General features: G+C 42.5%; 1 protein-coding gene across 1 annotated transcript in view; it reads right to left on the bottom strand.

Annotated features, from left to right (window-relative positions):
* Nucleotides 1-8,392: 8,392 nt before the first annotated feature.
* The window catches only part of cavin2b (caveolae associated protein 2b), a 33,975-nt gene continuing 26,317 nt past the window's right edge, over nucleotides 8,393-16,050 (bottom strand). The window contains 4 exon segments of the mRNA XM_034179887.1: nucleotides 8,393-8,868; nucleotides 8,976-9,128; nucleotides 9,305-9,372; nucleotides 9,375-9,558. Of these exon segments, the coding sequence (XP_034035778.1) occupies nucleotides 8,566-8,868; nucleotides 8,976-9,128; nucleotides 9,305-9,372; nucleotides 9,375-9,558 (708 nt within the window). The 3' untranslated portion in view covers nucleotides 8,393-8,565.

The following is a 16,050-nucleotide window of genomic DNA, read 5'->3' as shown; positions in this document are numbered from 1 at the left end:
AATGCATAGACAGTTTCTTAAAAACACAAATACGTGGGCTGTCAATAAAGTAACGGTCCTTTTTATTTTTTCAAAAACTATATGGATTTCATTCATATGTTTTTATGTCAGACATGCTTGAACCCTCGTGCGCATGCGTGAGTTTTTCCACGCCTGTCGGTGACGTCATTCGCCTGTGAGCACTCCTTGTGGGAGGAGTTGTCCAGCCCCTCGTCGGAATTCCTTTGTCTGAGAAGTTGCTGAGAGACTGGCGCGTTGTTTGATCAAAATTTTTTCTAAACCTGTGAGACACATCGAAGTGGACACGGTTCGAAAAATTAAGCTGGTTTTCGGTGAAAATTTTAACGGCTGATGAGAGATTTTGAGGTGATTCTGTCGCTTTAAGGACTTCCCACGGTGCGAGACGTCGCTCAGCGCTCTCAGGCGCCGTCATCAGCCTGTTTCAAGCTGAAAACCTCCACATTTCAGGCTCTATTGATCCAGGACGTCGTGAGAGAACAGAGAAGTTTCAGAAGAAGTCGGTTTCAGCATTTTATCCGGATATTCCACTGTTAAAGGAGATTTTTTTAATGAAAGACGTGCGGACGGGTCCGCGCGTCGGGACGCAGCCGCCGCGATGCTCCGCCACAGGAAAACACCTCTGTTGAAAGCCTTAAGGACAAGTTGGAACATGTCCTGCCTGTTAAACAATTTCTCATATACTCACTCCACTGAAAGCCATCAAAAGCCGCCTGGATTTTACAAATGGTTATCAACACGGAGGTGTTTTTCCTGTGCCGCCGCACCGCGTCGGCTGCGTCCCGACGCGCGGACCTGTCCGGACGTCTTTCATTAAAAAATCTCCTTTAACAGTGGAATATCCCGATAAAATGCTGAAACCGACTTCTTCTGAAACTTCTCTGTTCTCTCACGACGTCCTGGATCAATGAGCCTGAAATGTGGAGGTTTTCAGCTTGAAACAGGCTGACGACGGCGCCTGGGAGCGCTGCGCGACGTCTCGCACCGTGGGAAGTCCTTAAAGCGACAGTATCACCTCAAAATCTCTCATCAGCCGTTAAAATTTTCACCGAAAACCAGTTTAATTTTTCAAACTGTGTCCACTTTGATGTGTCTCACAGGTTTAGAAAAAATTTTGATCAAACAAAGCGCCAGTCTCTCAGCAACTTCTCAGACAAAGGAATTCCGACGAGGGGCTGGACGACTCCTCCCACAAGGAGTGCTCACAGGCGAATGACGTCACCGACAGGTGGAAAAACTCACGCATGCGCACGAGGGTTCAAGCATGTCTGACATAAAAACATATGAATGAAATCCATATAGTTTTTGAAAAAAATAAAAACCTATACTTTATTGACAGACCTCGTATATTGAAAATGTGTTTAACGTGTAAAAGAATAAAAAGAAACACACAATGTTGAATTTGTGTATAGTGTCAGTGGGGGGCAGCTGTTCATTTGTTCTCTGGGGGCTCACTTTCCACACATTGAAAACCCCTGGTGTAAAGCACTAGCATTAGCATGTTCTTACGTATCCTAGATTGCTACATTTTCTAATGTACATACTGGCATGACATCTGGTATTAGTTTTAGTGTGACAGAGGCCAGCAGGAGGCGCTGTGCGTATGGTAGTCAATAGGCCTCACTCCCCCGACAGCCACAAGGATATCAAAAACATGCCCCTTTCTCTGCCCCTGAGCAAGGCAGCATCTCTATATCTAGAGTTGGCCCCAGGTGCCGGACTGTGGCTGCACACTGCCCCTAGTGGTTGGATTGTGTCTAGTAGATTCAAAGTGATGAATGGCTGAACTGATTGACTGGTTTGGTGAAAGATGTTGTGGTTGAGACGCGGTGGTTAAACACTTTTATTGACCTTTTAGCTCCACATTCAGTAAAACTCTTTGGCTCGACAAAGTTTAAAATCTTACAAAAGGAAAAGAAAATGAGACCGTAATGGTGCGTTCGCACTCCAGCTGTAACACGGACTCAGAAATGCTTAATATGGAAACACAAACTACATCGTTTGAATTTGATGGACAATAATTCTACTTAAAAAACAGTATTTTAGCATTTTGTACAGAATTCCATTCAAACAGGAAGCTCTGAGTGTTGATTTTTTTAATTGACATTTTGTGACAGAATTCTTTAGTGATAATTAGCATCTGCTTTGCAGCTGAGATATTACAAAATTAAACTTTGATGACGCAAATCACGGTGCGGATCCAGAACGTCAATGCAGCACGACATCATCACCCAATTCCAGAATGACCTTCACCAAGAGACGCTCCGTTTAACGTCACTGGTTTTAGTTTGTTCTACATTTAAGCAGCAAGCTAGCTCAGTTAGCAGTGTTTAGTCACAAAAAAACTGTACCAAAAATGAAAATGGAATGATTCGCACCACCACAGTGATCCCATAGAAAAAGCTTTATTCAAAGATACGTGACGTTTCAGGCAAACTGCCCTTCCTCAGACGAAACGTTTGCCCGAAACGTTCTGCCCGACATGCTTGTCTTGTGGACGGTGCGCCACAGCACAGACACCGCCTCATGTGGAACAAAGCTCATGTGGGTGACATGACGGGCAGATCGCCCGCTGCATGTTCTGATGTGATGGTTTGTTTCAACCTGGGGGCTGTCAGTGTCCTCTCCATGGATGCGCTCGCTTGCTGCAGCTTGTCACCACCATGGCGATATATGTTTTTATTTATGTCCACGTAAATACAGCAATCAGACACACGCGCCTCACAGCGGACAGTTGTTAGTCCATGACTGTCCAAACACAGTAGGTGTTGTGTAGCTGGAACGTTCAGTGTTACTGGAGTTGTGCGCAGAACTGCAGCCGACCCAGAGAGCAATACGGCAAGGAGCCAGGGGTCGTCTGTGCCCACACAGGGGCTGACCACACTGGGCTTCCTGGCAACAGGGTCATTCCAGCAGGAGCTGGCCAATTGGTCAGGAGTGTTCCAGTCAACCTTAAGCCAAGCTCAGGCCAGTTTCCCAAATGTAATTGGAGCTATTGAGTACACACATGTTGCTATCAAGGTGCCATCACATGATGAACTTGTTTTTGTTAATAGGAAACATTTTCATTCCATCAATGTCATATGTGTCAAAATCATATGTGATGCACAAATGCATTGGGTTGGGTTGGGAACAGACTAGAGGCTGGCACGATGTGTGATGCGTGGCTGACTGTTGTGTAAATAGTTTATTTGTGTAATTGTTCCAAATGAAAACCAGCGCAGGAACATTAAACATGTGCACATTGAAATATGTTATTTGTTAATATTATTAATGTGTTTTCTTTTTCTTGATGGTGAATTCTTAACAGTCCCCCGATTGTTTCCCTGTGTTCAGTATTTGTCACTAAAAGCCGCTACTCACCTAATGTTTTTACTTCAGTGTGTGTGCACTGCTCTGATCTCAGCATTTACACACACGGACGCCCTAGTTTTATTTTTGTTTGACATTGCGGCGAACTGCATGAGAGAATGACAACCGAGACACAGCTTTTGTTGTTTTTGCACACTGCCGCTGTAAGTGCTTTCATTTTTACACACAACACAGAGACAGTGGAGTACGTCATCAAACACACAACACTCCACACTTATGGTGCTGTCAGCACAACACAGCCAAACTATTTAAATAAATTTCCATATGTAAAAAAAGGCATGAAAAGGGAGGAGCTTGGTGTGTCTGCATGTGCACTCAATTATCTGATATGATGTACAAACGGAACGTGTTTGGATCCATGCGTACGCACACTTTGATGCATCTGGATATTTTTATGCTTATGCCAGTTTCTGGGTTTTGGCATACGCCATGTTTCAGGAGGAAATCCACACAAGTCTTTGTACATGAGGCCCATAAACTGGAAGCACGAGTGGATACTAAGTCTCACCACATCCACCACATCATGTGACTGACCTCCCCACGTCCTGGGCGGCAACCACTCAGGTTGTTTCATCTGCTGCAGCAAGGTGAAACGTGGGTGTGTCCTTGACCTTCTCTAGTCCTGAACACTGGGACACCTGTGTCCTGGATCATGTCCAGAGAAACTCCCCAAATGGACTAAAAGTGGTGTCTGATGTTCCCTCACAGTGTAAGTGATCCTCCTCATCTGAGTCTCACTAAGGAAGTGTTCATTGGGCACAAAGTCATTCCACTAGGACCCAAAGATCCTCCACAGAGACGTGGGACCTCGTTTACCAAACTGTGCACACAAACGTTTCTAACTGCTGCCGTACGGACAAAATGCAGTCCATCTGTTACTCCTTCATGCGAAAGACGCCTTTTGTTTGTTTTGACACCGATGAGGTCACACGTCAGTTTCTAATTCCACATAATTACTAATAATTACTGTAATTAATTTGAGGAAGTAAAGATCATATGTGGATGAGATTGCATGCTGTGACAGCTGCAACCCTAACCCTACCTCCTGCAAGGACATCAGCATCACCAAACACCTCAGACCTTTGACCTCATGACTCCATGAGATCCAGCGATGCCTGTCTCTGGATCTCAAAGGCTGAGGAACCAGAGACATGAATGTCCCTGCTGTGATCAGTGAACATCTCTATAACTTCAACACATACAGAGACACTTCTGATGGATGAGTCCAGGATGTGAAAGCTTGGATCTTAGTCTGGATCCAGGATCATGGCGAACCCTACACAGGGCTCAAAAACAGAGTTCAGTGTAAAATTCTCCAGTGAGTGAAACAATCGGTTTATTTTCCTGTTTGCCACATTTTATGAACAAATTTGGATGTTTTTCTATTTTAAGTAAATCCTCAAACTAAAGTCAGGTCAAAGGTCATTAAAGTCTGAAATGGAGGTGATCAAATTCAGCAAAACAAACAAACAACAAAAAAAACAAAACAAAAACAACCTAGAACTAGTGCAAACCTCTGCCAACACTAGTTTCCAATTCCATAAATTTTTACCTTGGAAAAATTTTCAAGGTCAAAGTCCTGTTAGATGTGGCTTTTCATAAACTAAAATATAATATGAGCGAAGCTACGCACAGCTGTGCGAAGCTCGCTCATGGTACAAGGAGTCCCAAACAGGAAGTGCCAAATTTTGAGTCCACAGTGAAACAGGAAATGTCAAATGTCAAACATTTCCTTGCATGGGCGGAGTTAGAGCATAGGCCAAGGTTGTGTTGGATTCCCCTGAAATCTGATTGGACAGAGATGATTGGCATATCACGGCATCACACGTCTGGTTGAAAAGAGCTGCATTTTGAAATCAGTGACATGTACTGACTGCTAGGTCTTTCCTGTCCAGTAGTTGGTGCTGTGTACCACAAAAGTTCTAATCCACCTTAGTAGAAGAAGAAAAATGTTTGACTCAGGTTTGAACTGAACTTCAAATGACACCAACGTTATATTGGTGAGTAAACAACCATATTTTATGCCAGAAATGAGGTTGTTAAAAGCAGCATTTCTCCTTTAATTTGGGTTGCCTTATATATACATGTTTCTCCAGTGATTTCAAATGAGCAGGCAGCTGTTGACTCATGAGGTATAACATGAAGACACTCAGGCTGAAAGAAATAGAGCGAGTTTACTCCTCCTCTGTTCTGTATAAAACCTGTGTAACCTCTTAATTTTGCTCTCTGAAGGACTTCTTTTAAATAACCTCTTAATTTGCTGTCTGAGTGACACACCTTTAGATAAATAAATCTAAAGTTATCATCCTCAAACTCAAACTGAAAGCAAATCTCACCAACTTGATATAAATGAATTAAAAATCTAAAATCCAGCTTCCTGATGAAGTGGTGTAGAGGAGGATTTTCTTCAAAAGAAGACCTGAAAGTTCAGCTACAATTTGACAGAAAGTACATTTGAGATGAAAGACTAGATTTGATGTTTTGGTGAAAGAAACTTTTGTATTTCTTCATAATTGATGTAAATAAAGTCCAAGACATAATGTTCATGTTTCCATCCCCTGACTTGTCTGAAGAAAACTGGCAATAAAACTGATTATTATTTACAGGTTTTATCAAGATTTAGAGATTTGCTTTGAGTTTGAGGAAGATAATTTTAGATATTTTTATTCTTTTTTTTTTTTTGTATTTCTTGTATTTAAAATGGCATAAACAAATTAAAATGTGTGAAATTCCAAGTGTTCCAATACTTTTGGAGGGCACAGTATCCTAACCTTATGATGAGTGTAAAATGAGTGTGGAATTATTACTGTTTTTCCACTGTTGCTGCACTTTGTGTCAAATCATAGTCATATCATATATCATACTGATATGACAATATTGAGATATGATCATTTGGCCATATTGTACAGCCTGACTGTCAGCTAGCTGAAAACTTTGAATATTAATTTACATCTACATTAAAAAAAAATGCTTAAAGTAGAAGGGGGTTAAGAGGGATGTAATCAGTGGGGTCTGGGAGGGTGGAGCCCCCCAGAAGCTGAAAGGAAAGGAAAGGAAAACAAAATGCTTAAAAGAGAGCTCTGCCCCAAGACCCCCCCCCCATCAGAAGCTGAAAGGTTTTAGCCATGGTAATGCTCCCCTGACGTATTTGCTCAAAAAAAGTCTAAAGGACCTACATGACATGGTGAGATGCTGAAGAGCTTATACATATTACAAATATAGATCAAAAGGGCTTTTCAATGTTAAAATCAAATATCCACTAAATCTGCAATCAAGATCAGATGTGGATCAAACTTAGTCTATTCACTGAGAGTGTCAGTTTGCACCTCGCTGTCACAAATGAGAGTGATTGAGGCACTTTTGATTAAGATACTGTATAATGCAAAATGTACACCAAATGGGCTTTTCAATATTAAATTCAAATGTCCACAAAATCCACAATCCAGATCAGATCAAACTTTGTCAGGTGATAGTGTGCCAGTCTGCACCTCACTTTCAAATATGAGCCTGATTGGGGAATGTTTGATTCAGATATAAAGTAAATATACATTAAAAGGGGTTTTCAATATTAAATGGCCACAAAATCTGTCATCTGGATCAGATCCACATCAACTTTGTCAATCGATAAAGGAAACACCCTGAGAATGAAAGAAATCTGATCTTTTTTTTGACAGAGTTATGAATTTTTCAACCATGCTATTTTGTCACCATATATAGGCCTCTGGCCCATATTCTGGATTCTTAGATGAATTTGGTGAGTTTGGTGAACTTGGCAACCTGTGCAGAGTAACATTCTGATTGTTGGTGACTCAACATTCATATAAATAATCCTTCTGATCCCCTCTGCAAATTATTTATGGAAATTGTGAATGTATTAGGATTCCAGCAATACACATTCAGGGCTCAAAAACACATTCATGGAAATACCCTGGATTTGGTCCTCGTTCATGGTATTGTTGTCACAAATATTGACATTGTGCTTGTTGCATCAGTGGACTCCGATCACTCACTTATTAAGTTTACAGTCTCAGTGTCGTATTTACTGGAACAAGAACCTTATTTATCAATGCAGTTGCAGCGACACATCGACTCAACTACAACTGAACTTGATGGTAGACAGTCTAGAGGACAGCTTAAACTGTGGTTGTGTTCACAACCACACTCGACATGATTGCATTGCCTATATTAAAACCACCACCCAAAATACAGTCACCTTGGTTCAATCATTACTTATGTGGCCTCAAGCATAAGGCTAGAGGTCTAAAATGAAAATGGCGGCATTCAAAACTGGAAGTATTCCACCTTGTGTGGGGCAATGCTATTTTAGACATATATATATATGTGTGTGTGTGTGTGTGTGTGTGTGTGTGTTGTGTGTGTGTGTGTGTGTTGTGTGTGTGTGTGTGTGTGTGTGTGTGGGTGTGTGTGTGTGTGTGTGTGTGTGTGTGTGTGTGTGTGTGTGTGGTCGTGGGCATGAACAAGGTGAAGCTCTTCAGCATCTCACCATGTCATTTAGGTCCTTCAGCCTTTTTGTCTACCATCGGTTTGTGACTTTTTAGGACAGTGTTGTCCGGCTCCGTGGCTTTTTCTCCACTGGCCAGATTTGATTTCCTGTTTTCTGTTTCTTAGCTTTGTAAAGACCTTGTAGCTGTTAGAATAGCCTAGTCAGAGGTCGCCCCTTTGAGTCTGGTCTGCTTGAGGTTCTTCCTCAGATTCTCAGAGGGAGTTTTTCCTTCCCACTGTCGCCTGTGTTGCTCCTCTGGGGGTTAGTAAGGTTAGACCTTACTTGTGTGAAGTGACTTGAGGCAGCTTTGTTGTGATTTGGCGCTATATCAATGAAATAAATTGAGATCAATTTTTTAAAATTTTTTTGTAAAAAAGATAGGGATTTCTCAATTTCCAAGATTTTTTCTGACTTTGACTTTTTGACCTCTAACCTTGAAAATTGAATCAGTTCTTGCCTATCAGGATATGGATCCTCTATAAAAATTTCATCATGACATATGAAAAATTGTGGGTTTAAGGGTGTTCACAAACAAACAAACATATAAACAAACAAAACAAACAGGAGCAAAAACATAACCTCCTTCACCTTCGTTGCTGGAGGTAACTAAGCAGGAATACATTAAGCCGGATCTGATCCTGTTTCTGGATCAGGACACTTCTGTGTGAACATTAAGCAAACTCTTGGTCCTCCTCTGCTCCTCTCTTCTCCTCCTCTGCTCCTCTCTCTTCCTGAGGCAGCGTGGCTGACAGAGCGTACTCCAGCTCGACTCCTTCAGACACTCCTGACATCTCCCCACCTTCCTCCTTCTCCTCCTCCTGCTCCAGCAGCGCTGGCTGAGCGTGCTCCTCGGTGACTGGGAGCTCCTGGTCCTCCTTGCCCAGTGGAGACAGATGGACCTCGTCCTCAGTGGCGGCCAAGGTCCCGGTTGGGCCGAGACCCTCAGCGGGCTGTGAGTCAGAACCACTGCGTGGCTGAACATGAGAGGTCAGAAAGGTCAGAGGTCACAGAGCTATTTAGATGTATCAGGAAGACTGAGAGACGCTGTACAGAGTGAGACCTCTGCTGTCTCCATCAGTACCTTCTTGATGCTGAAGGTCAAAGGTGAAACCTTCAGGACTGCTGTCTTCTGTTTGATCTTCTCTCGCTGCTCTGCAGACACGATCTTTGTCCCGATCTTTGTCATCTTCTTCTCAATGTTCTGCTTGGAGAAGGCCTTCTTCAGGCTGTCCACCTGCAGACACACAGACAGATAAACGTCTACCTGTCTATCTCACCACACTCTCCGACTGCTTCTCTTACTTTGTATCACTCTCTCTTTTCTCCTTTTCAGTTTCTCTTTTTCAGTTTTTCTTTCTCCTTTTCAGTTTCTCTTTTCAGTTTTTCTTTTCTCTTTTTCAGTTGTCTTACTTTCTTCAGACTTGAGCGTTTCAGCTTCTCAGCTCTCGACTTCTCCATGTTGTCCAGATCATGAAGCCAGCCTCGTCTTCAGGCTCCGCCTCCAATCCCACATCCTCATCAGATGACAGGTCGATGGTGTGCAGCCCGCCCTCCTGGCCATGCACGGTACCTGCTGTTGACTCATCAACTTCTTCCAAAATTTCATCCCGAGGAAACGGAGGCGGGTCCTTGACAAACACAGTGGCTGGGATCTCGTTCTCCTCCTGTAGGATTGGAGGACAAATGTCAATTTGACATTTACTCGTAAATTCACATTTTCTCTGCCGTATTTTACTTGAGTGGGTTTTCTTAATAAATCTTAATGTCACTTTGTAACTCAAAGTTCAGTCTCAGAGCGCTCCTGGATCCAGATCCAAATTGAATTTCAAATTTCAAAGCAGACTCTTTCAAATAAAGGTGGACATGTCCTCATCCTTCTCCAGTCTCTGGGGTCCTGAACACTGAGACCCTGTGTCCTGGCTCATGTCCAGAGAAACTCACCACATAAAGTAAATGTGGTGTCTGACGTTCCCTCAAAGTGTCAGTGATCCTCCTCATCTGAGTCTCACTAAGTAACCATTCGCTGGACACAAAGTCATTCCAGTGGGACCCAAAGATCCGCCACAGAGACCTGGGACCAAGACATCCAGTCCTCACCTCAGGACACTGGTTAGAGTCCAACCAGACACTGAGACAGGAAGCACCAGGATCCTACAGACTTGGACCTTCATTCTCCTGCAAAGACATCAGCATCAAAGTAAACGCCACTACAAGTTCAACACTTTCACCACATGCACATACTCCTCTGATGGCCAAGTCCAGGAAGTTATTGAAATCCTGAATCTTAGTGTGGACCCGGGACAGCCACAAACCCACACACAAATCACTGCATCGACCACAAAGTCACTGTCCATGAACTTGTCCTCAATGACAAAGGCATCTAAGTTAAGTTGCTGAACTCCATAAACCTCTCCAACATCTGGCCCATGAACTAAAGAGTAGAAACCAGAACACATTCAGTGTGAGGACATCAGAGACAGCTGCATAAAGTCCACGCCAACAGAGTGGGTGACATACAAGAGCAGAAAACTGAGAATTATAATTTTATTATAATGTATTAAGTCTGCTCATCGCCATGACAACCAAACCACATGACTGGTCCTGGTTGCCATCCAAGCAGAGGATCCACATGACCTACTGTTTATGTCTCCATCAGCAAAGGGAAGGTTTTCAACCAAATAAGGACAAAGTCCACATCAGACTTCAGCCACTGTGTGACACACAAAGTTTAGTGTCCAAACTCAGAAACAGGCCACATTATTTTATGGTTCCTGTCACTTTATGGCCACATGAATCATAGAACTTAATGTGGACTTTTTTTTCTTGTTAGCATGAACTAAAACATTGATCCAGTCAGCCTTCATTACTATGAATTAGTATTATTACCGCTGCTGACTGACATGAGTGTGTGTGTGTGTGTTTGTGTGTGTTTCTGTCTGTGTGTGTGTGTTTGTGTGTGTTTCTGTCTGTGTGTTTGTGTATGTGTTTGTGTGTGTTTCTGTCTGTGTGTTTGTGTATGTGTTTCTGTGTGTGTGTGTGTTTCTGTCTGTGTGTGTGTGTTTCTGTTTCTATGTGTGTGTGTGTTTTTGTCTGTGTGTGTGTTTCTGTCTGTGTGTGTGTGTTTCTGTGTGTGTGTGTGTTTCTGTCTGTGTGTGTGTGTTTCTGTTTCTGTGTGTGTGTGTGTTTCTGTCTGTGTGTGTGTGTTTCTGTTTCTATGTGTGTGTGTGTTTTTGTCTGTGTGTGTGTTTCTGTCTGTGTGTGTGTGTTTCTGTTTCTATGTGTGTTTTTGTCTGTGTGTGTTTCTGTCTGTGTGTTTCTGTCTGTGTGTTTGTGTATGTGTTTGTGTGTGTTTCTGTCTGTGTGTGTGTTTCTGTGTGTGTGTGTGTTTCTGTCTGTGTGTGTGTGTTTCTGTTTCTATGTGTGTGTGTGTTTTTGTCTGTGTGTGTGTTTCTGTCTGTGTGTGTGTGTTTCTGTTTCTATGTGTGTGTGTGTGTTTTTGTCTGTGTGTGTGTTTCTGTCTGTGTGTTTGTGTATGTGTTTGTGTGTGTTTCTGTCTGTGTGTGTGTTTCTGTGTGTGTGTGTGTGTGTTTCTGTTTCTGTCTATGTGTGTGTGTGTTTTGTCTGTGTGTGTGTTTCTGTCTGTGTGTTTGTGTATGTGTTTCTGTATGTGTGTTTGTGTATGTGTTTGTGTGTGTTTCTGTCTGTGTGTTTGTGTATGTGTTTCTGTGTGGTGTGTGTTTCTGTCTGTGTGTGTGTGTTTCTGTTTCTATGTGTGTGTGTGTTTTTGTCTGTGTGTGTGTTTCTGTCTGTGTGTGTGTGTTTCTGTTTCTATGTGTGTGTGTGTGTTTTTGTCTGTGTGTGTGTTTCTGTCTGTGTGTTTGTGTATGTGTGTGTGTTTCTGTCTGTGTGTTTGTGTATGTGTTTGTGTGTGTTTCTGTCTGTGTGTGTGTTTCTGTCTGTGTGTGTGTGTTTCTGTTTCTGTCTATGTGTGTGTGTGTGTTTTTGTCTGTGTGTGTGTTTCTGTCTGTGTGTTTGTGTATGTGTGTGTGTTTCTGTCTGTGTGTGTGTGTTTCTGTTTCTGTCTATGTGTGTGTGTGTTTTTGTCTGTGTGTGTGTTTCTGTCTGTGTGTTTGTGTATGTGTTTGTGTGTGTTTCTGTGTGTGTGTGTGTTTGTGTGTGTTTCTGTCTGTGTGTGTGTGTTTCTGTCTGTGTTTGTGTGTGTGTTTCTGTCTGTGTGTGTGTGTTTCTGTCTGTGTGTTTGTGTATGTGTTTGTGTGTGTTTCTGTCTGTGTGTGTGTGTTTGTGTGTGCTTCTGTCTGTGTGTTTGTGTGTGTGTTTCTGTCTGTGTGTGTGTGTGTTTCTGTTTCTGTCTATGTGTGTGTGTGTGTGTTTCTGCCTGTGTGTGTGTGTTTCTGTTTCTGTCTATGTGTGTGTGTGTGTGTGTGTGTGTTTCTGTCTGTGTGTGTGTGTGTGTTTCTGTTTCTGTTTCTGTCTATGTGTGTGTGTGTCTGTCTGTGTGTTTGTGTGTATGTTTCTGTGTGTGTGTGTGTGTGTGTGTGTTTCTGTTTCTGTCTATGTGTGTGTGTGTGTTTTGTCTGTGTGTGTGTTTCTGTCTATGTGTGTGTGTGTGTGTTTCTGCCTGTGTGTGTGTGTTTCTGTTTCTGTCTATGTGTGTGTGTGTGTGTGTGTGTCTGTGTGTATGTTTCTGTGTGTGTGTGTGTGTGTGTGTTTCTGTTTCTGTCTATGTGTGTGTGTGTGTGTGTTTCTGTCTGTGTGTGTGTGTGTGTGTGTGTGTGTTTCTGTTTCTGTCTATGTGTGTGTGTGTCTGTCTGTGTGTATGTTTCTGTGTGTGTGTGTGTGTGTGTGTGTGTGTTTCTGTTTCTGTCTATGTGTGTGTGTGTGTGTGTGTTTTTGTCTGTGTGTGTTTCTGTCTATGTGTGTGTGTGTGTGTGTTTCTGCCTGTGTGTGTGTGTTTCTGTTTCTGTCTATGTGTGTGTGTGTGTGTGTGTGTTTCTGCCTGTGTGTGTGTGTTTCTGTTTCTGTCTATGTGTGTGTGTGTGTGTTTCTGTCTGTGTGTGTTTCTGTTTCTGTCTATGTGTGTGTGTGTCTGTCTGTGTGTTTGTGTGTATGTTTCTGTGTGTGTGTGTGTGTGTGTGTTTCTGTCTGTGTGTGTGTTTCTGTTTCTGTCTATGTGTGTGTGTGTGTGTGTGTTTCTGTCTGTGTGTGTGTGTGTTTCTGTTTCTGTCTATGTGTGTGTGTGTGTGTGTTTCTGTTTCTGTCTATGTGTGTGTGTGTGTGTGTGTTTTTGTCTGTGTGTGTGTGATCTTGTGCTGTTGCTCTTCACTCGGATTGTGGCAAAGATGATTTTCAGTCAGATCACAATCTGATGTTTGTTTTCTCTCTTTCTTGTTACACGTCTTATTATTATTATTTTGTGTGCTGCTTTAGATTTATTGTACGTGGGTTTTATTTTTTGTTTTGTGAATCTGTGTTTTTACTGTAAAGCACTTTGGACACCGTGTGGCTGCTGTAAGTGCTTTATAAATCAATGTTGATTGATTGATTATGATGTCACAAAGTTAGATGCATATGCTGCAGGAAGACCTATAAAGTCGTGTGTAAAACCCTGATTTTGTCACCTGGCAGAGATATAACACTGTTGCCCTCTGATGACCTTGGTGGAGGGCTGTGCTTTCTGAAATGACCTTCTTATCATGTGAGCAGTGTCTTGGACTGCTCGTGGGCTTGAAGGCTGACACAGTGCTTTCATCTAAAGTCAAAAACTAAAGTCATTTCAAATTTTGGCTCTCTGTTGGGACTGTTTACACAGAGACTGCTACCTGCTGCTTTGGACTTGAATTAACAGTCTTTTTCAAGACTTTTTTACTTTTTTACCTTTTTACTTTTTTTTTTTTACTTTTTTACTGTGCTCCAACGCCTAAGGAAGACCTCTAACGGTCGAAACATCGTGACGGAGCACTTTTATCAGCTAACTTTCATCAGCGTTGGCAAGCTAACTAGCTTGCTAACGCTTTCGTTTTTATTTTATTTTATTTTATTTTATTTTATTTTTTTTCTCTTTTAGCACTGTTGTCGTGCGTTATCTGTGCTGCTCCACAGCGTGTTTAGTTGATTTTTATTTTATTTTAGCACTGTTGTCGTGCGTTGCCTGTGCTGCTTCATGGCCTGTCTGGTGCCTTAACTAAAGCACTCCTTCTGCTGAATCACCTTTAAATTATTTACACATTATTCACTTTGTGTGTTTTTAGGAATCCGCTAGGTTGCGTAGCTACTAGCTCTTAGCCGATTTAGCATGGCGGCTTCTCCTGTCTCTCCCGCACTTTTCTGCTCTGGGTGTGAAATGTTTAGTTATTCCTCGGCCTCCTTTAGCAGTAATGGTACTTGTAATAAGTGCAGCTTATTCGTAGCTTTGGAGGCCAGGCTGGGCGAACTGGAGACTCGGCTCCGCACCGTGGAAAATTCTACAGCTAGCCAGGCCCCTGTAGTCGGTGCGGACCAAGGTAGCTTAGCCGCTGCTAGTTCCCCCCTGGCAGATCCCGAGCAGTCGGGAAAGCAGGCTGACTGGGTGACTGTGAGGAGGAAGCGTAGCCCTAAACAGAAGCCCCGTGTACACCGTCAACCCGTTCACATCTCTAACCGTTTTTCCCCACTCGACGATACACCCGCCGAGGATCAAACTCTGGTTATTGGCGACTCTGTTTTGAGAAATGTGAAGTTAGCAACACCAGCAACCATAGTCAATTGTCTTCCGGGGGCCAGAGCAGGCGACATTGAAGGAAATTTGAAACTGCTGGCTAAGGCTAAGCGTAAATTTGGTAAGATTGTAATTCACGTCGGCAGTAATGACACCCGGTTACGCCAATCGGAGGTCACTAAAATTAACATTAAATCGGTGTGTAACTTTGCAAAAACAATGTCGGACTCTGTTGTTTTCTCTGGGCCCCTCCCCAATCAGACCGGGAGTGACATGTTTAGCCGCATGTTCTCCTTGAATTGCTGGCTGTCTGAGTGGTGTCCAAAAAATGAGGTGGGCTTCATTGATAATTGGCAAAGCTTCTGGGGAAAACCTGGTCTTGTTAGGAGAGACGGCATCCATCCCACTTTAGATGGAGCAGCTCTCATTTCTAGAAATCTGGCCAATTTTCTTGGATCCTCCAAACTGTGACTGTCCAGCGTTGGGACCAGGAGGCAGAGCTGTGGTCTTATACACCTCTCTGCAGCTTCTCTCCCCCTGCCATCCCCTCATTACCCCATCCCCGTAGAGACGGTGCCTGCTCCCAGACTACCAATAACCAGCAAAAATCTATTTAAGCATAAAAATTCAAAAAGAAAAAATAATATAGTACCTTCAACTGCACCACAGACTAAAACAGTTAAATGTGGTCTATTAAACATTAGGTCTCTCTCTTCTAAGTCCCTGTTGGTAAATGATATAATAATTGATCAACGTATTGATTTATTCTGCCTAACAGAAACCTGGTTACAGCAGGATGAATATGTTAGTTTAAATGAGTCAACACCCCCGAGTCACACTAACTGCCAGAATGCTCGTAGCACGGGCCGTGGCGGAGGATTAGCAGCAATCTTCCATTCCAGCTTATTAATTAATCAAAAACCTAGACAGAGCTTTAATTCATTTGAAAGCTTGTCTCTTAGTCTTGTCCATCCAAATTGGAAGTCCCAAAAACCAGTTTTATTTGTTATTATCTATCGTCCACCTGGTCGTTACTGTGAGTTTCTCTGTGAATTTTCAGACCTTTTGTCTGACTTAGTGCTTAGCTCAGATAAGATAATTATAGTGGGCGATTTTAATATCCACACAGATGCTGAGAATGACAGCCTCAACACTGCATTTAATCTATTATTAGACTCTATCGGCTTTGCTCAAAAAGTAAATGAGTCCACCCACCACTTTAATCATATCTTAGATCTTGTTCTGACTTATGGTATGGAAATAGAAGACTTAACAGTATTCCCTGAAAACTCCCTTCTGTCTGATCATTTTTTAATAACATTTACATTTACCCTGATGGACTACCCTGCAGTGGGGAATAAGTTTCATTACACTAGAAGTCTTTCAGAAAGCGCTGTAACTAGGTTTAAGGATATGATTCCTTCGTTATGTTCTCTAATGT

Source organism: Thalassophryne amazonica, chromosome 1 (genome assembly GCF_902500255.1).
Source record: "Thalassophryne amazonica chromosome 1, fThaAma1.1, whole genome shotgun sequence".
Taxonomy (NCBI): Eukaryota; Metazoa; Chordata; class Actinopteri; order Batrachoidiformes; family Batrachoididae; genus Thalassophryne; species Thalassophryne amazonica.
This window is presented reverse-complemented; position numbering and strand designations above follow the sequence as displayed.